At 37.6% G+C, this 21,603-nt stretch overlaps 1 protein-coding gene across 1 annotated transcript in view; it reads right to left on the reverse strand.

The window, feature by feature from the left end:
• Positions 1-21,603, reverse strand: part of ERC2 (ELKS/RAB6-interacting/CAST family member 2) — a 1,380,507-nt gene that overhangs the window by 585,707 nt on the left and 773,197 nt on the right. Inside the window, exons 11-12 of the mRNA XM_042780470.1 lie at positions 12,560-12,753; positions 6,369-6,380 (exon numbers count right to left, since the gene is read on the reverse strand). Coding sequence (XP_042636404.1) covers positions 6,369-6,380; positions 12,560-12,753 — 206 coding nt within the window. The remainder of the gene's footprint in view (positions 1-6,368; positions 6,381-12,559; positions 12,754-21,603) is intronic.

Below are 21,603 nucleotides of genomic sequence, written 5' to 3' on the forward strand. Positions count from 1 at the left end.
GAGAACCTCAGAAATATACTACACTATAAAATATTGCAAAGGCGCTCTGGTGGTGCAGTGGTTAAGGCATTCAGCTGCTAACCAAAGATCGGTGGTTCAAATCCACTAGCCACTCCATGGGAGAAAGGTGAAGCAGTCTGCTTCTGTAAAGATTTACATCCTTGGAAACCCTATGGGGCAGTTCTTCTCTGTCACAGTGATGCTGTGAGGTGGAAGTGACTCAATGGCAGTGGGTTTGGTTTGGCTTTATAAAATATTTCAACTGCAATGCAAATTGTGTTCCTTCAACCTTCTTCATCATTCTAGAGGGTACAGGTATCATACCAGAGCAGCAATTCAAGCAAAAGCTAAAGAGTAAAAATAATATAGTGCATAAAATCCTAATTCTACAAATTGGAGTTGGCTCAGCAAAATGTTAGCCATGGCAAGCACCTCCACTGAGGCCAGGATTGGAAACGTGCAAGCACCAACCCCTGGCTACATCTCAAACGTACAAAACCATTTCCAAATATAGAACCCACTTTATGTTTGCAGGAGCTGTAAATCAGGGAAAACAACTTTTTTCCATCCTCAATAAAATATTTGCACCCAAAGCAAAATCAGCCGATTTCTGGCTTACTACCAGTTCTGCTTGGGCATAAAATTTTCTGACACTTCACGAGAAATGTCAGCATTAGTATACAGCAGCTTTAAAGAGAGAAATGGTTTTGTGACCTATGGATAACCCCCTTGAACCCCAAAAAGTTTAAAAAAAAACCCCTGAAAACCCAGTTTTTCCAGTTATTAATATAAATGGGACAAACTCTTTTCCTTAGTGATCAAATCATTCCTTATAGGAAGTGCTGGTCTTTGAATTAGGTGAGGGGAGAGGTCATGTCTGTTTTACTGCTAAATCCCCAAGGTCCAACAGAGTTCCTGGCAGGGAGAATAGTCAGAGGAGGAGGGAGGGAAGAGGGATGAAAGGAAAGAGGAAGGAGGAAAGAAAGGGAGGGAGGAAAAATTAAGGGAGAAAGGAAGGGATTGAGAGAAGTTCAGAGGAAGATCTTTTCCCCTTTCCTTCTACTGGTGACTTTATTTTTCTTGAACTTTCAAGTGTCAACCTTAATAGAAAACCAATGGTGTCTCATCTTACGGCTTCCTGTCAGGAGCTAGATATAACATCCAATGGAGTCAACTCAGCCTTCAGAGAGAGCTGGTATACCAGCAACTCTCCAGGAGACATAGTAGAGGGAAAGGGAGGGGTGATAAGAAACTAACAGAAGTTTCTTTCTTCAGCAGTCATTTATTCAACAACATCCCAGTGCATGACAGCTGTCTCCAGTGTGTGGGACCCTACCACAAAGAGTTAGAAAGAAATCTGTGCTCAAAAAGGCCAGCATCTGCTAGGAGACCTGGCACAATGACTAAGTGCTCTAACATGAAGTAGGATATTACACAGGCTGAAGGGACAGATAGGACACTGAAGAGATCAACGGAGGGAGAAAATGCTTTGGCTTGAGGGGCTAAGAGAAGGCTCTGTGGAGAAGGTGGCATTTGAGCCAGCCCTGGAGGAGCAGGCTTCAGTACCTGAGGCACCAAGGAGGGAGGTGCCAATCTCAGAATGAAGAGAGAGGGTGGCTATGTAGCAGGCAGGACAGTATTCCCCTAAAGTGCTCCATGGAATACACTCATGGACAATCATATTTGGGAGACCATGGATTGAACACAATTGAACATGTAACTGCGGGCCTTGAAGCTTTCACTAGACTAAAGAAACAGAAGTAATAAAAATTCAATTTGGAATCAAAGATTAACTTTTGGAGGAAAAAAACCCTCAACCTTAGTAGAAATTAAATTCTATTAAATTAAATTATATTCTATTAAATAGTTGCTCTATTAACTTAGGCAAGATATTTAACTTTCATGAACTTGTTTCCTTCTTTAAAATGGAAGAAGTGACAGTCCCCACCTCATACAGCTGTTTTAAGAATACAGTGAAAACTGTGAGAGCCAGAATTTGACTGGACTGCCTTGGTTTTTTTGGGTCTTGCAAGTTTTCCGCCCTTGACAGGGTGCAGTCTTTGCATCTTTCTGTTTTTGTTTTATTGGAAAATATTTGAGTTGCCCTTCTCTGATAGATTTGTGCTTTACATAGGTTCTGGCTTTCACAGGTTTTACTCTAAAAAGTTACTCATTCAGTGCTGAAATAATTATATTAGTGATGCTGACATGTCTATTATTTCTACTAGTATTCAATGTGCATCATGAATATAAAAAAGAGCAATGTAATATGCAACACTTGTTAAATGGTTTGGTGGGTTTTCATCAGCTATTCTTTGAAAATGCTGGCCAGCATGTCATGCCCAGCCTCACATGCAATAGGGGCTCACTCTGTCCTTGTTGGGGGAATAGGGCCAAGAACTGTTCTCAGCAAAGAGCAAGTCGCAGCACAGCAAGGGATGCTCTGGGCAAGGTGTTTTTCATTATTTCTTTGGGCAGCAAGCCTCTGAGGTCTGAGAGGAGTGACTTCATCTTTTGCTAGAAGAATGAGGGATTAAGAGTATACTGGTCAGCTTTGGGGAAACTACACAAAGAGCTTATTTTGGTGGTAGTGTTCGAAGTGACTCTTTAACAATGAGCTCACGCCTGCTGCCAGGCGCCAGCCATCAGCTTCAGCCTTCTTGTTGGAGACACACACACGGCCCATCCCCACCAGCCAGGCCAATGGACATGTGATGTTCGTGTGCAGGGGGGATCCCAGAGGACCTGCTCCACAGGTGATGTCCTCCTCTCCAAGAGGGGACAATGAGGCCAAAAATGGTGGCAGCTGACCCACTACCCAGGGCTAATCAGAGGCAGGGAGAACCAAAGAGACACTCAGGCCTTTTGTTTTAACTTTGTCTTTTTTTTGGCAGGACTTTTAACTGAATCTCAAAACGTAGTTTTTGCTTTTTGTTTGTATTGTTGTTAGGTGTCATCAAACAAATGTTTGACTCATAGCAATCCCATGTGACAGAGTAGCCTCATAGGGATTCCTAAATTGTAATCTTTACTGGAGCAGATCGCCAGGTCTTTATTCACCTAAAGCAGCTGGGTGGGTTCGAATCGCCAACCTTTTAGATGACAGTGGAGCTTAACCATTGCACCACCAGGGCTCCTTTTTTTTTTTGCCCCTGTGGAGGTAATTATTGCATACCTTTACCTAATCTAACCTACCAGCCACTCCTGGGAAGGAAGGTTGGGCAATCTACTTCCATAGTGATATTGCCTCGGAAACCTAAGGAGGGGTCGCTATGAGTCAGGTCCAACTGGACAACAAATAACAACAACATTATCTGATCTCACCTGTCATAAATCACATACTAATCTCACCAATGATTTCTACAAATGAGTAAATGTGTCATAAATCCCTCACCCTCTCACCATCATCCCCTGTGTAATAATGCAGAGATCCTGTTAAACTTCTCCAGTCCCCCACTAGTTTGTGTGTGAAGAGGTTCGCAACAGAAGTGGAGTTCACTGGGGAATTGAACAGATCTAGAATATGACATATGCATGGTACCATGCCCAAAATACTATCTGTCCACCTGAGTTTAAGCATGAAGAGTCTACTTGGAATTTGAGAAGGAAACGAGGCCATTGAAAAAAAATACATGGAGGGGAGAACCTCCCTGGAGTCTACAGCACGTAGGAAAGACTCAAGCATCAGTGAAGTTTTCAAACTTTAGATTAGGGGTTGAAGAAGCAAACTTCTGCGGTAAGAAAGACCAGAAATTAGAAAATGTATATACACATCCAAACAGGTACATGTATGTATATATACAATATCTGTATATACACAAACATATGTATATATGTATGTATGTATGCATACACACACACATATAAGTAGCTCAACTGTTAGAAAAGTACATGGGCCAGAGATTCTACATTCAATTGTTATTATTTCATTTTATTTTAACCAGTAAACCTGGAAGTGGTTGGAATAGAAGCATAGTTAATTCTGGAATTTTGTCAAAGCTCACAAAAGCTTCCAGGACTCTACATGGCTTCCCCCAACCCCCAAGAAAACACGGCTGCCTAATTCCTCCTACACTAAAAATATAACCAGAGGCTATTCACAAGGATTGCACATTTTATCTATCATGTTCACTTGAGGCAACAGGTCCAATGACAGTGGAATAATTCCAATCTTGATTTGCCCCCACAACCCACCTCAACCAGATTTGGCATGTACATTTTACCAAAACCAATCAGCCTTCCCTGCCTCTGATCCTGAGAGGCCCCTGTTACCCACAGTTTTCCCAGCCCCCATCTTCCACCCTGTCTCCTGAGAGTCACAGTTCATGTTCATTCAGCACAAAAATAGGGAAAAAACCCAACTATTTTCCAATATGGTCCCTAGCACATGGAAGACACAGGAGGAATACTTGCGCACTGACAACTGAAGGTCTAGGTGGGAGGCCTGAGGTTTGTGAGAGAAAGCGAACCCTGGTCTCAAGTGCTTTAATACTAAAAGGTATAGATTAGGATAAGAGAAGGAAAGACAAAAGGAAAAAGAAAACAAAAAAGACAGGCAAGGAAAAAAGCTTAAATTTTCACTAAATTGAGCAGATCCACAACTTAGAAGAAAGGTTTGGATTCCATGTGGCCAAGGTGCCCCCTCACCACCACCACCACCACCACCAGTTAGGATGTCTGTGTTTCGGCACACAGGCAGCCCAGATTTGGTCTGCTCCAGAAAGTAAATTAGCAGTCATTTGGTTTGGTTGAGAGTAGTTCCATAGGGCTATGCTTTTAATCTCTGATTAGACTTCTGTTTGAGAGACTGTCAAAATAGAGACTTCCTTTGATGTGATTAAGTTCAAGGCAGTATCACTGAATATCCTGTGTGGTATATGGGAACAGAGAGAAATGGTCTTATTTTTAAGGACCATGAGCCATGGAGGAGTCCCCAGTTGGAGCAAATGGATAAGTGCTTGAATACTAGCTAAAAGGTTTGTGGTTTGAACCTACCGAGAGGCATCTAAGAAGAAAGGACTGGAGATATGCTTCCAAAACATCATAATCTTAAAATCCATAGGCAACATATGAGGTTGCCATGAGTCAGAATTCACTCAATGGCAACTAACAACAACAAACCATAGAGAATGGGAATGGGCATGAGACAAAATTTACACGTGAGTAAGAGCCCTCACTTTGAAATTATTTGATGTTGGCAGAAATGTATTATTCTACTGGCTTGGATGATGGACAGTGGGCCTGAATAGGCCAATAAAAGAAGAAAATAGTATAGTTTGTCTCTCAAAAGAGCCACTATATTGGCTACCAATATAATTTGAGACTTTTTTTTTTAAACTGACGTCTAGGTGGTCCCAAATCATATAAACATACTAAACTCACTGATAGGATGATAACTCTCTAAACATTGTTATGCTGTTGTTATGTGCCGTCAAGTCGGACCGACTCATAGTGACCCCTCCTTGGGTTTCTGAGGCGGTATCACTACGGAAGTAGATTGCCCCATCTTCCTTCCAAGGAGTGGCTGGTGGGTTTGAACGGCCAGCCTTCTGGTTAGCAGTCAAGTTGGAAAGAGAAGTCTTCCTTGACTCGAGGAAGAATAAATTATTGACTTGAACCTCCTACCTTAGAGGAACCAAGATTAGGATGCATTTGCAAACAAAATGTCCATTTCATTTCTTAATGGCAGGGTGTATATTGTCAACTCTGAATCTAGTTTTACATTTGGTTCTATATGGAATGCCCTAGGTAATTAAAGTATGTCTTATGGCTAATAAAAATGAAGTTAAAAAGTTAAAACCAAAACAATGACAGGGAATAACATGTGTGTACAATATGTTACTAACACACTGATAATTTTCAAAAGTGACTGTACAAAAAGTACTATAAATCTTTCAAAATGCAGTGATTTATTAAGCGAAAAGTCTGAATGGCTTGTGCAATTAAATTCAGCTTTCAAGTAGTTGTGTCATGGGCAGATCTTTTGTTCTCCTAGGTTAAATTTAGCATCTTGCATTTTGGTTTTTCCACAGACCCATTTTTTATCATCTTACAGTCAGTTTTCTGAACTTATCAGCTGAAGTGCACTAGGGAGCTATCATGATGATTTTTTTTTCTTACTGATTTTATAATCCGAGAATACAATTTACCAAATTATGCAATAGTGATTTATTTCCATCTTCTTTGGTTTTTTTCCCCACCTATACAGCCTACTCATAAAATAAACCATCCCTGCATGGAATGAAATGGGGGGGAAAATGTGGTGGCCAGAGGAAAACCATTTCAGAAATGTGTTTGTTAAACAAGTGCAAGCAATAAATTGAGCTTAGGAGGGAGAGGCGGTTAGAAGAAAAACTAAAAGTACTGACCTGAGAGTCAAGCTGGTTGGAGCAAGGGTGAAAGCAGCAATTTGAAGGATAAGCAGAAAGGAAAAGGAATAGCAAAAGAGAATAAAAGGAAGGAAAAGCATTAGTTTTAGACATATAGCCAACAGATGTTATATTAGCAGGTTTTATAACCAAACAAAGGACAATAAAGCAAACTTTTATCTGATATCACCCCAAAAAAGCCCTTGGCACACACTATAGGCTGCTGTATTAAATATTATACATACGAAACCAGTATCTGCTCTCATGCACATTATCGCAACAAGCACTGACATGAACCAGAGGTGTGTTCCAGCAGTCTAATGGCAGAATTTGACCTTTCCTGGAGGAATATTTATAGAGAAAGCCCCTATCTTTGTGCATATAAAGTTTTATTGTTTAATAAACTGCAATGAAAATTACTAAGGTATTAGATCTGGCAGTAAGCACTGATGTAAGATAGATTTTATTTGAACCAGGAAGTTGGGTGGTGATATCCTATGGTATATTTTCCCTTTATCCCTGAAAACCAGAAAGAGTTGAGCAATTTGGATTTTGGTTCAAAGGTTTCCATTTGAGATGCTCACAGAGCCCTGGACCTAGTGATGATCAAAGACACTGGGAGGGGGCTTTTTGGTGAGGTGCAGTCTGTCCATCAGCCTCGCAAGTGAGGACAGAGTCACTTCCAAACCTGAGAGTAATTTTTTTCAGTTGTGAAAATGAGGTTCCTACATCACATCACTGAAAATATCCAGATGCTTGATAACTTCTATGCACACACACACAGCACAAACACACACGCACACGCACACAGCTACCATGCACTTCCAATCAATCAATACAATGAAGTTTCTAATATCGAGCAAATACAAAGAAATTAAATCAGTAGATGAACAGATTAATGAATAAAGAAAAATAAAGTCATGATCATCTTCCAGCTGCCACAGGAATGCATAGTACACATTCAGTCAGGGTGCTAAATTACAAAATGGCCTTTGAAAAATTCAAGAGGTTAAACAAGTACCTTTATCAGCTATATGCTAAGTGCGGCCTTCACACTTCATGCTATTATGAAGTAGTTTTAAGCATTTCACGCAGGAGGGAAAAACAGAAGCAAGTTTTGTCAGAATTAAGCTTAAACTGGGACATTTCAAATGAAAGAGTGTTGATTATAATGATAAAAATCAAGGCGAAAACCCAAGGTTAAACACACAGTGGAAGTTGATTTGCTATCCCTTCCCGCAGATGAACGCAAACTGATCAAGACGAGTTAGGTGAGGCCACAGCCATTTTGGGGACTCTGTGGTAACATGGCCCCAGCTGCTGTTTCAAATCCTTCTAGATCAGACGTAATTAAACCAAGGTCCATGCCGAGTTTTAAGAAACCCTAAACTGAAATAGCAAGCAAACATTTAATGTAAAGTTGCTTTATTCAAGGGTTTCCAGTTTTTATCAAATTCCCAAAGAGCTTCCTGATGTCCACGACCTTCCTCAAAAAGTTGCTAGGGATAGTGTAAAACCATCTGCCACTTGTCTGAGATAAATTCCTTCAACTGCATTAACACACACAAGTGGAAATTACTTAGCAAGAAGAGCTTATATTAAAACAAATAGAACTGGTATCAAGTTTCCTCTATGTACCATGAAATTTATAAAACATACATCAGAATTTTAAAAAAAGAAAAAAGTGTAAGTTTGCATTTGGAAAAGAGTTCTGAAGGCATCAATGAAATTATGTCAGCATATTATTGAACAAATTCAGAAGGAAAAACAATATTCTGTTTCTCAGTCCTAGATAAGTAAGGTACTTTTCAGCATCTAAAAGGATTTCTCAGTGTCCACATGTCTAGTGGTATTAATTGCTGGTCTAGATAATTAAGTGGTACATTCTTTTCCATTGTGATGTTATGTCTTATGGGTAGAATCCCCCCAGGGACCCACCCTCCACTCCACGAGGGGAGGAGTGTAACTGAAGGCTCCATTTGGTATACTGTCCTCCGGACAAACACCAACGAAACCTCTAACATGTTTAAGATAATTATACAAAAGGTCATCTGACCGATTCCTTCCCACGCATGAGAAGAGAGAAATCTGGTGCCAGCAGGCATTGCTTAACAGACTCTACTATCCCCTACCGAAGTATTAATTCTGAAATTCTAAATAAAACTCAGAGACCATGATGGGCACTGGCACAGAAGCACTACATATTTCACTGCCTCAAATGTTCAATTACTATGGATTGAAGTAATCTCACTAGGATTCTAACATATTTCTATTAAGCTTTAAACACTACGGGTTCTTCATCGACTGGCACTGTTGAACACTGTCATGTGCACTTGATTGTACAGTATATGTGATATCTAGCTTTGATGACCAGATGAAGACATTAGTGTGATTTGAACCAACTTCCTTGGGCTGGCTTAAGAACCCCCACCCACCCTGTGGCCACCGCCCCCTAGAGAAACCTTGGGTCCAAGTCAGAAGCTCCCAGCTCGATCATCAGCATTAAGTGAAAGAGTTTATAAGCAGAACTGCACATGTGGACCACACTGGGGCAATATGTATTTCGGAAAGCAGAATATTTAATGGCTGGTGAAAAACATCATTCACATGGAATTTAAGAGGCAAATGCATTCACGTAAGTGCCAGCCATGTGCTATTTGGAATGTATACATTGTGAAGAGGATAAAAATGGGGGAGATTAACAGAATAGAAAGCTACTCCTGATCCCTTTCCTCCCCAAAAAAGCCCTCTTAGAGAAAAACATACCAGTGTCTATATCATTTGAGTTATTCCTAGTACCTTTTGTTTCATATGACTGGCAGCCTGGAATATTTTAGAACACTAGCTGCTTGAAAAAGCAGGCTTTTCAATCTGGTAGGTCACATTACAGACCAGAGACCACAAATTTATTTCAAGTTCAATCTTTTGGTTTTCAAAATCACCAATTTAATTGCAAACACTCCTCCACAACTCCAAAATGGAGATATATGTCACATTGCTAAGAGATCTTCAGTTCCCAACATTATGAGGTATGAATTTTGTAGTTTAAGCCAGCAAAAGGAGATATTGCCCAATTTGGAAAAAGGCTGCCTGACAATTCAAGGAAGATGTTAAGGTCAGAATCCACATACAGGCCAGCAAATATTAATGATTCAAAAACAAAGGCCAAGGCGGAGCCCTCGTTTTCCCAAGAGACTTCCCCTCTTGATTGCCACTCCCATATCCTCTGGGCCTGGGCCTCAGACATTACCCAGACTGTGTTTGCCTGCTGGACCCAAAAGCCAGGCAGGCAGAGAACTGGACTGAGTCAAGATCCACCACACGTTTTATAAATTACAGTGCTTGGGAGGCATCAGCTTTAAGAAGAGGCAGAGGCAGAGATAAAGAAAATGTGCAGAAAGTACATAAAGATAAATGCCTGTAAAATCACTGTTGGTTTAATGCATTCCATATTGAAGAAATAAAAATGTGACTCTTCTTCATGATTAATGGCCATAGTGTCCAGCTAAGGCCAGTTTGTCCCACTAGACAATTATACTATTTATACGCAAGTATTTATAGTGGGTGATCCTGATTTTTAATCAGTGGTGCTAAGGTTCTGGTTTAATGTGAGAAAATACCTTCTCAAGGTGGGCAACATCACTTTCCCTCCCGAGAGCTAATAAAGACGAAGCAGGTCTCTCATGGCCCAGCATGATGCCGGTTCGGTGAGGGCTTTGCGGCCTCAGGATTGATTAGCGTGACTGCACTAGCTTCTTCTTCTGGCCCACTGAGGGGAGGCATTACTCTCAATGGCCCATGTGGGCAAGATACAGGTTCAGCTGTCAGACCTGGGTTCAAATCCTGACTTTGACTCTTATCAGCTCTGCAACCTTGAGAAAGTTACTTAATTTGTACATGCCATTGTTTTCTCATTGATAAAATGGGGATAATGATAGGTTTTGTGCAATAGAGTTATAAGATCAAAAAGTACACAGTAGTATAAGTCAAGTACTCAGCACAGTATCTGGCACATTGTCAGTACAGGTTATATATAACCTATTATTATGAAGGGAGCTCTGGTGGCGTAGTGCCTAAAGCATTTGACTGCTAACCAGAAGGCTGGAGGCTCAAACCCACCAGCCACTCCTTAGAAGGAAGGTTGGGCAATCTACTTCTGTAGTGATACCACCTCAGAAACCCAAGGAGGGGTCACTATGAGTCAGATCAGACTTGAGGGCAGTGAGTTTGGTTTTTGTTTTGTATTATTATGAGAATGGAGACCCTGGGTGGCAGTTAAGTGCTCATGTTCTAACCAAAAGGTTGGCAGTTCAAATCTACACAGGGCCAACCCAGAAGAAAGGCCTGGTAATCCACTAGTGAAAAATCAGTCACTGAAAACCCTATGGTGCATAGTTCTACTCTAATACATACAGGGTAGGCATGAGTCAGGCTCAGTCTGACAACAATTGGTTTATTTTTTTTTGGTTATTATATAACCGATTTTTTTTGGTTATTTATATAACCAATTATTATTATACTAATACTATAATTATTAGTATTAGTATCATCAGTTATTATCCAGGGCAGTCCCTACATGGCTTACTGCTTCTCAGAGCAATGGACCTGGAATCAGGCAACTCCTATTACAGTTTTGTCTTGTTTTAATCATGGGATCGATCCCAAGAAGCCCATTCAACTCATCAGGAGGTGTCTCAACAATAATACACATCTGCCCTGTGATCTTCTTATACTAGTTTTTTAGAAAAATTTTAGTCCTGAAACACAGTTTGAAAGTAGCCACATAGATAGATCTAAAATTAGCAATGTTGCTAGCTTTTAAGAACCAGAAGACGGAACATTCCCACATTTTAATATGAGCCTTTTAAAATTCTAAATGATACAACTATCTCAGGGAAAAAAATGTCTCTGACTTAATTGCTAAAGTTGGTCACACTGGAAAAAAAAAATCAAATTATCAATCTAATTCTAAGGTTTTTAAAAGGAATATCAATTGATTTGAGGAACGAACCTATCAGTTTAACACAGCACCAATCAATAGTGACAATTATTTGTTTTAGCATTCAACTATTCATAACAATATAACCATCCTACTTTACACTGGGATTTGGTGTTTGCAAAGCCTGACACATTTTAATAGGTTCTTAGAGATTCACTTCTGACAAGATTCGAGGTCATGCTGCTCACAGAAAGCAGAGGCAAAATTTGAACCAAGGTCTTTCTGTCACTAAAGCCCATGATCCTTTCCTAAGACCATAGAAAACTAGTCTGCATATGTTTCCAAGTCTGTTCGGGCCTCACAAGTGTCTTGAACTGAGCTGGCATGCTTTCACTGATTTAGTCAAAATTTGCTGATTTCTTCCACATGGACTGAATCTAGCAAAGACAAATTCTGCCTTATTGCTGAACCAATAAGGAATCCTCAGAGGTTACAGAGTTATGTAAGCTTATTCAGAAAGTTCTCTTCTTATATCAAGTATAGGACAAGGCATTGATAGAAAGCTTATTTTTAGAGTTTATGCTATCCATAAACACAATATGGACATGATTTAATTGGAAAGTTAAATACTCTGAACCTTGATACAACCCTCTTCGTTTTTAGACAAAATGTACTGTTTCAGGTAGGCCTGCTTCAAGGCCTATTCAAACATATTTATCTACCAAACGCTCTAAGGATCTCTTAAAAGATTAATTCCAAGGATGAATTTTTTTGTGGTGTGCCAAAAGAAACCCAAAGGATATGAGCTCCCTTCTTTATTCTGAATGGAGAATTTCCAACTCTATTCTTCCATACTGTTTGCTCAAGACAAACCTAAACCACCAAATATATGTCTTTGATGTGAAAGAACTGAGGTTTTAAGGAGTCAAAACCCAATTTCTTATATGCTTTGCTGGTACAAATGCTAGATCACAGAAATCACTCAAGGAAGTTTTTCTTAAATACATATGTTTAATAAAATGTAATTTTCTTAAACACTGAAGAGGTACATAAGCCCTCAAAAGATAAGCCAACTGCCTTCTGAACGTCCCACAGAAACACAACATCATTGTGGACAGGCCATTTTCTCCTTATGTAACTTGTGTCAAACTTGAAATGCGAATGTGTTTTCCAAAACCACTGTGATCTGAGAGGGGCAACCAGTCAATTATTCACTCACAGTTGACAATTCACAACACAACTGTAAAATTACCTTTCGAGTTCTGCAATCTTCTTGTCCTTGTCATTCTTTTCATTCTCTACTTCCTTGAGGATCTCCAGCAGCCGGTCAACTTCTGCTTGGGCTTTGCCACACTCATCACGGTAGTAAGATGCTTCTTTATCAAGCTGTTTTATTCTGTCTGCAAACTCGGGGTTCATCCTGGAGTCATCTTCAATATTATGAGCCTTCAACATCACATGTTTAAAGAATATAGTTAAGACAACAGTTTGGAGCAATAGACAGTCACCAATGGCCCAGCAATTCATTTTGGAGAAAAAAAAGAAACAATAACAATAATCAAGAATTATGGGTATACTGTCAGTTAAAACACAAAAGAGAAAAACCCTACATTTCAGCTACCTTAGAACAATGTGGATTTTAAATTATATTGTAGTTTTACAGTGGAGTTTCTTTTATGGTTCATATGTAGTTCCATTAGCTGTTGCTATTTATACTCTTCTTTTTCTACCAAAAAGTGAGGGGTGGGGAAAGTAGAGACTGTGATTTCTTTATTTCTGGTCATCTGACAAGCAGACCTAAGATAATTTAACTCCTCCAAGTGAAGGAGATGAGTCATACCAAATGCTTCCATTTCCAATGCAGAGAAACTGAGACAAGATGACATTCAATTATGTTCCAAGAACCATCAAGGGTATATGCAGAGTCAGCCAATGTATGGGAGATAATTGAACACTTTATCCCACCGAGGCATTACAGCAGCAGATGTAGTTTAAAAGAAGAACTGGAAGTGAAGAAGGGCTTTTCAGCTAACAGTTATACCCATAAATTCTTGTTGTCTTGATTAAACTTAACCTGAACTAGGAGGAAGGTGAGCTAATTCATGAACAAGCACACAGACGAGAATCTGCAAACACATGCATGTGGGGGGTCAGGTTACACACAAGAACAGACACAACAGGCAACAACACGCCAACAATATTGCAGAATAATTTGCAGCCAAAGTATTTGTGGTTATGTGCATTGTGTGTGAGTGTGTTATGGCTTTTTTTTTTTTTTTTTTCCCCAAATAAACTTTTGGCTGAAATATTCCCAGACAGATGGAAAGAACACTGCACTGCAATGTTTTGCCTACCCCTTGTTTCCCATTATTCCTAATTGATTTCTTCAAAGAGGAGGCAGGGAAAAAACAAGTAGTTTAACAACAGTGCACATTCAACATAGAAAGTTCAGAGAAGTCATCTATGTACATATCTCCAAAATTCACATGTGAAATGGTAGCAATTTATTAGGACTTTAAGTTGTTCTGCTGTCTTACTCTGTAGAACAGATGTTCATTGTGTCTTTATTAACTTTTTAAAAAAATTTCAGGGAAAAAACAAGGCAAGCAAGCTACAGCTACTGTGGGGTCAAATGAATCATGCATGGTTAGAAAAAATTAATACTAATACTACTGTTAGAAAGTTGACAATCTTTGCAATGATATAGTAGAAAAAAATTCAAAAATTAGTATAAATAAAAATAAATTTCTTAATTTATAACAAAATGATCATTTTAAAAAATAATATTTTTGCATGTAACATATTATTTAAGCATGAGGATAGATGTGGGATAATTTGCTTTCCTGTTCTTTAAGATTTCCTCGTTCAATAAATAAACTCAACTATTAAAAAAAAACATTGAAAAAAATATATGACTTCAACATACTATCAGGTACTAGTTTATTATTGCCTTTCACCAACATTTCTCAGACACTTATTTTTATTTATTTAGTATTCAGCCTTCTTCTTGTTGTTGTTGTTATGTGCCGTCGCGTCGGCCCCGACTCATAGCGACCCCTCCTTGGGTTTCCGAGGCAGTATCACTACGGAAGTAGGATTGCCCAACCTTCCTTCCGAGGAGTGGCTGGTGGGTTTGAACCGCCAGCCATCTGGTTAGCAGGCAAGTGTCTTAGCCACTATGCTACCAGAGCTCCCAGCCTTGGCTTCATTAAAATCCATTATTGAGCTTTTTCAGTATAATTAAAAATAATTTGAAAGACAACTGTGGGCTAATATGGCTTTAGACTTTTATTTATCTGATGGTTTAATTTTAAATTTAAAGGAATGAATATTTAAATTCCCTAATCTCAACTTTAAAAATATAGGATATTCTATTTTAAAAGAATATTTTACTTACTTCTATTTGTGATAATAAGAATCAACTCTCATTATTCTTGCAACAGAAAAGCATTTAAAAATATAAAGTTTTTAAAGTGCTAAAAAAAAAATTTTCCATGTTAACTTCTCTTCCATTTTTCTAAAATATTACCATTATTTTAGGACACTTAAAAACCTTTTCATGACATTTCTTAAACTACCCAATCAGTGGTATTAAGATCTTTAAAAATGAATTAATGAACTAAGTAGTGTATCCAGAGATGGGGCTTATTATCAGCTAATAAGTTAACAAAGTTATTTAATCTTTATCGACAAGACACTACATAGTCCTTAAAGAAGCTGCTCTTTTTAGGTTCACAGGGAGAGTTGAGTCTGCTGGTGAGATACAGATACATGAGCACGGTCCTTATTTTAGCTCATGGAAGAGAAGAGGATAACCCTCTGGCCAGCATTTGATGTTACATGAAATGACATAGGCTGGTGGTCTTTACAACCCAATGAGAAAATATGGTGAGTTGGACTCATAGCGTGTTTAGAGGCACAGAAAGCCCAGGAAAAAAAATACCTGGTCCTAGACTCTACCATTGCTGACTTCATCCTGATGCTGAAGCTAGGTCATGTTATCAAAATAAAGACAACAGTACAAGTTACAGCTGGCCTGGTACTTGTTAGATAATATTTACAAGTACTAATGATTATTCCTTTCAAAAGGAATAGACAGCCTCAAAAATACCTTTGAGTTCAATGTATCTGTTTCTAGTTCTGTATAAATATCTACTTAGTTCCAGGTAAAAAGAATTCATGTCAAGCTACCTTCAATATTGATGCCAGATTTCTTGGAAGAATTATTAGATAAAGGTATAAATAGGTATGCACGCATGCATGCACTGCCTTCAAGTCCAATCTGACTCATAGTGACCTCTCCTTGGGTTTCCAAGGTGATATCACTACGGAAGTAGATTGCCCAACCTTCCTTCCATAGTGATATCACCTCGGAAACCCAAGGAGAGGCCAGCCTTCTGGTTAGCAGTCAAATGCCTTAGGCACTACACCACCAAAGCTCCCTATAAATAGGAGTGATGAAAATTTTTTCTAAGTCAACAGAAAGCTTTAAGGAGGAGTCATGTAGAGATGGGAGAGTGACAGCTATTTCTTGGGTCATAACTGACATCCATGTGCAGTTTCAAGCAATGATAGCATTTCACACGATTCAGATGACTGGTGAGTACCTCACCTATGCTGAGCAGTGGGGGTAAAAGACTCCATGGAATTTAATTTTTTAAAAAAAAGAAAACCCTACAGATAACCAGCTCTATTCAGCCTGAATCACTCCTCCTCAGAGGATGAGCTAAAACTGTATGACCCACACTCAAGGAATGGGACTTTACCAATAAAGGAGGAAATTAAGCTTATAAAGCCAACATTCCCTTGATAATCGTACTGCCAGAGCCTCCTCTAAAAATGGAGAGACATAAGTTCTTTATTGTATTTAGACAGTATTCTTGCCTTTTCAAATTATAACATGGGTTCTTTAATCTGGACTGATAGCTCCTGACAGTAGATGATGGATTTGGACCTAGTTTACATCAGACACTGCATAAAACATATGAATTTATTTGAAATTTTATCTCAACAAATCTCTATGACAATCTGACCCATTCATGACTTAAACCGAAAATGTCCAGTAATTATTTACCCTCAGGAATCTGTTGCTTGAAATTAACTCCCTCAAAATTTTGGGAATCACTTGCCATTCCACTCTTATAGGGCACACCAACTTTCTTCCTCTATTTAGATTAGTCAAGAATCTAGCTCTTGATGATGCAAATAGGTGGGGTTTTCTTATAATGGTTTCTGAACTCATCATAAATGTAGACAAGAACATTGTCCACTTCAAAGACACGTAGAGATTTATTTTTTCAAATTAAAGAGGTCAGTTTTATTGAGGTATCTGGTTCTGCCTCAAAATATTTCCTGCAGCTTTTAGAGAAACCCTTCAGCATCTTTTAAATGTACAGAAAACTGGAAAAAATGGAATTTAAGAAATGTCTGTACTACACAAGAGATCAACAAGTTTTGAGGGTCTCCCAATTACATTTCTTACATTTCCATATGTAAGAAAATTTCCCCACAAATGGGAATAATAACAAAAAAAAAAGTTTGCAGGCTCACTGATGTGGGCAACCTTAGGCATTTTGATGTGAACTGACTTTGAAATCCTTCATCAAGCACAAAACAAGAATCTGATCATGACCTGGGATAAATAATACCTCATAGTTACTAGTGGGTATTTTAATGAAAAATTTTAGAACTATTTCAGGAAGTAAAGGAAAATTTTATAGTAATGCTATGCCTAGATCAAAGTGAGGAAGCAACAAGTAGCTAAAGCCAAAGCAGAGGTCGAAAGGGAGGCAAATCACAAATCCTATTTATTTAAACTTTTCTTGGCAAGGTTAGTCATTGATTACTTTTAATAAAATTCTAGTCTATCATTCCAGGTGCCTAGAAAGGAAAGCATTACTTTGGTCCAGAAACCTGTTATGAAACAAGGTGGGCAAAATTCAATTATAATACTATATAACATTCCCTCTTTGAAACAGGCCCTACAAATTTTAATGAAAACTCACTCCTCTCAAAATAAACAAATGGTTCATCATGACCATAAAGTATAAGCAGAATGCTAATTAATCAGTCTGATGATTTTTCTTTCCTGCTGCTTGTGGGTTTTAGCAGTCATTTGCTAAATTTGTACACTAGAAAAATATGATTCTCAATTGTACTCCTTTGGGAGTTTAGTGTCCATAGACAGTGCTTTAACTTTTCTTTCATATATTAATAGCAGAACAAGGTACATAAACTATTTTTAAAATTACGTTTGCTTTCTATTTTCTAAAAGAAGCTCCAATCTTCACATAATCCTGAGTATGAATAAAATATTACTTTATGAAATAAAGCTTTTAAGGATGATGACAGATATAAAATGTGAATTTCATTTTCAATCCAATAAGTTAATCCCAAACAGAATAGCTGAACATAAATATTACATGTAGAAATTCATAATGATATTTCTTCATATCTCACACTCCCTCATCCTAAAGCAAATTATTCTTTCACAATCTAAGCCAATTACAGCTGGGGAATTCACAATTTGCATATTTTAACAACTATACCAAAAAATAAATGTCTTTTCCTAGATGGGACAAATAGAATATGTATAAATAAACATGAACACATACTCAAAATAAGTTTTATGTCACATACACAAAACAAGAAAAAAAGAACTGTATGCTAACACTTTTTGAGACTCCCTTAAACAAAAAATTTAATTACTAATGAAATCTCTTTTAAAACATAAAATGTCCTAAATTAGCAATGTAGAGAACTGAGGTAATTATCTGAATGCTCTGAAATAAATCACATGACTTCAAATCTTAAGTGTTATTTCAGATATTGTTTGAGTTCTTTAGATATTGAAAGGCCAGATTTAGAGTGAGGTCATGTGTGTGTACCTGTGTGCATGTGCATGTTTGCATGTGTACAGCACATGTGTTATGTGTATTGTTGTTGTTGTTATGTGCTGTCGAGTCGGACCCGGCTCATAGGGACCCCTCCTTGGGTTTCCGAGGCAGTATCACTACAGAAGTAGATTGCCCCATCTTCCTTCTGAGTATACCCAAAATTATCTCTTAAATAGTTGTAATTTTCCACTTTCCTGTGTTGGGTGGACTGGTCTAAGAATCAAATCATTTAATTTTTAGAAATTGGCTTTAAAATATCAGGGAAAAATGACCTGCTGTACCTAGGCAACGACTGTGAAAGCATTTAGAAGTCAAGCCACGAAGTCCCTGGGACTGTCTAGTCCTATAGTGACATATAAATCAAGAAGACCTCACTGAACATTATCTTTCTCTCTCTGGAATGGAAAAATGCTTGCTTGTCTTCTTGTAAACTCTTACGTAAAATGTGAGCTCTGCAAAAGATATGTGTGCAGACGAGATGGGATTGCAAAAGACAGTGGCAGGAGAGGGTCTGACATGTGTGAGGGGACATCAGCAGGATCTCAAGTGTCCACTGGCCAGTAGCAAGATAGACCCAGCGCCTCTGAAAAAGTCATTTGCCTTATAGCAACAAGGGGATTGTAAGAGGCACTAAATTTAGGGAACCAGAAGGTCTAAAGATTATTAAAAATTTATAGGAGATCTCTGTATACCATATCTAGGCATAATAACAATGAGGGCTACCAAAGAAGGTATTTGGGATAGATTTAAAAACCATATTATTTGTCTAGAATCAGAAGAAAAGAAAAAGAGCAGAGCCCAACCAGAAACAATCTGCATGGTGTTTATAAAACCTCCAAGAGCAGAGACTGGTACTTAAGCTCAGAGAGGTTATTATTATAAGGAATAATAAAGATACAAAGGCAAAATTTTAGATTCCTAAGAAATGGCATATAGAATATTACATATTAGAATGCAGTGACTAAAATAAAAAGTGAAAAAAAAAGGAAACAGGACTAGTTTATATCTACTACTCTAAGAGGGGAAAAATGAAAAACAAAACAAAACAAAAGACCCATATTCCCAGGAGGACATCAACATGTAATCCTTGTTTAATCTGATTTAGTTTAGTCTGATGTACAAAAGACCAACCATAAAACTATCTTATTTAACAACCACAACAAAAAAAATTGTAAGTAGCAAAAAATATGTAGATGACAAGATTCAAAATAAACTAAAAATAAAAGAAACTTCCTTGGTACAAAACACTGTTGTTGTTATGTGCCCTCAAATCGGACCTGACTAACTACATAGAAAAAAAAAAAAGGAGAAATATATCATCCAGAACAGCAGCTTGAAAATTATATAGGTAGAAATGCATAGAACTATCCCTAAGAACAAGTCTTAGGGGCTTATATTAGAAAAATGTCAAAACTTTATAGTAAAACATGACTGAGATACATAAAAAGAGTATGAAGCTCATGAATGGGGAAAAAAAATAATGCTAAAAAATATCAATCATTCTAAAATTCTTTTGTAGGTTGAATATAATTCTAATTAAAATCCCCCACAGTTGTACTTTTAAAATTGACAAAATGATCCTAAATTTCACTAAGAATGAGAGAAAATCAAAAGTTAAGAACATTAATACAAAACAGGACAAAATCAAAAGCAGAAATAATTGAAGTGGACTGCATTTCATTAGATGTTTTAAACTATTATAAAACTACAATAGGTAAAATTCTGAGCCAAAACCAGCAGACATTGATGGACTGAATAAAAGCCCAGAAACTGAAATATTTGTCCATATAAGTACTTAGTATGCAATAGAACAGTATCAAAATCAGTGGTTTAAGAGACAATTGTTTGATAAATGGTGCTGGAACAATTACTTGATCATTTGAAAAAATGTAAATCAGAACCACATCTCCTAACACACTTCAAAATAAACTGCAGATGGATAAGTTAAATTGGCATTAAAAAGCATCGCTCTCACACACACACACACACATGCATATACACAAAGATGTCTAAATGCAGGTGAGTATCTGTTCCTGAAACCAGAAGATAACTTCTAAGCATGAGAGCAATGAGGAAATTCCTAATAATGTTTCTGTGTATAAAAAACATAAAAAAGACCTTTGTCATAAATCTGACAAATTTTCCATTTAAAGCATAAAGAAATCAATAGACAAAATAGTAAACTGAAAAACAACTGCTTAAATGACTTACAAAACTTACAGAAGAAAAAGCACAAATGGTTAATACACATATCAAAAACCTCAACCACATTAGTAATTAAAGAAAGAAAAATTAAAAGGAGAAAAAATTTCCACCTATGGATTTGTCCAAGATATGAAAAATACCGGTTTTCAGTGTCATCCAGACATGGCCGAAAGGCTCAGGATGGAGTGTGCAGTGGGGAATGTCTCTGAAATGCAACACAGAAGGAACTACTGGGAGTACTTTAAAATCTTTAGCCTAGAAATTAATAATATGAGAAGATTATGAAAATTATTTCATATAGAAGATTTCTATATGAAAATTAATATAGAAAGATGTTCTTGAAAGAATTATTTATACTGGTCTTAAAAAAGAGAAAGAAATGCTTACTTAATTGGGGAATAAGTAAATACAGGAGAATATTATACAATCACTAAAACAGTGTTTTGGCAAAATATTTAATTACTTAAGAAAATTTTAATTAAATGTTGTAAAAATAGGAATATATATCCGAATACTTGGACACAACTTGGTGAAAAGAAATAGAGCATTAGGTAAGAAGAAAAAGAAAGGAGAGGTAAGGGAAGGGAAAGAAACAGGGAAGAAAAAAAAGGAAGAAAGAGGAGGAGGAGGAGTGAAGGAGAGAGGGAAGAAAGAAGGGAAGAGAAAGGAAAAGAGCACCACAGAAAGGTATCTCGGGAGGAAACACTCCACTGTTCTTAGTGATCAGCTCTGTGCAGTGTGAAGGCCTGCTGTTTTCATTTTCTCCTATGTTCTTCCATATTTCTGCTAATTCTCTCCTGTGACTGTATATTATTTTTATAACCAGGAAAAACATAGTCACTTGTTAAAAGGCTCTTAAGGACATAAAATTCATCATGCTGCATCTCTATCACTTCAAAAAGAATTGGACTCTACAGACAGGGAGAACTAAAATAATGAGAGTTTGGCTATATTCCCAGGATGCTAAAACAATGGGTTAAGTTTAATTAACTTGGGGAGAGAAATCAGTCAATGAGTTTTAAATTAGTCACCTGATAGACTAAAAAGTTCACTTTTGCATGCTGGAAACCCTTGTATTTTTTACAAGAAAAAGTCTGATGAGTATCATGTTAGCAATATTTCTGGATATGTTGCACAAGTTAACCAAGCTATTTCTTTGGCCCTACCTATCCTGACAGGGATGGTGAACTCCTGT

This window comes from Orycteropus afer, unplaced genomic scaffold (assembly GCF_000298275.1).
Source record: "Orycteropus afer afer isolate SDZICR_OR568_19922 unplaced genomic scaffold, OryAfe1.0 scaffold00041, whole genome shotgun sequence".
NCBI lineage: Eukaryota > Metazoa > Chordata > Mammalia > Tubulidentata > Orycteropodidae > Orycteropus > Orycteropus afer.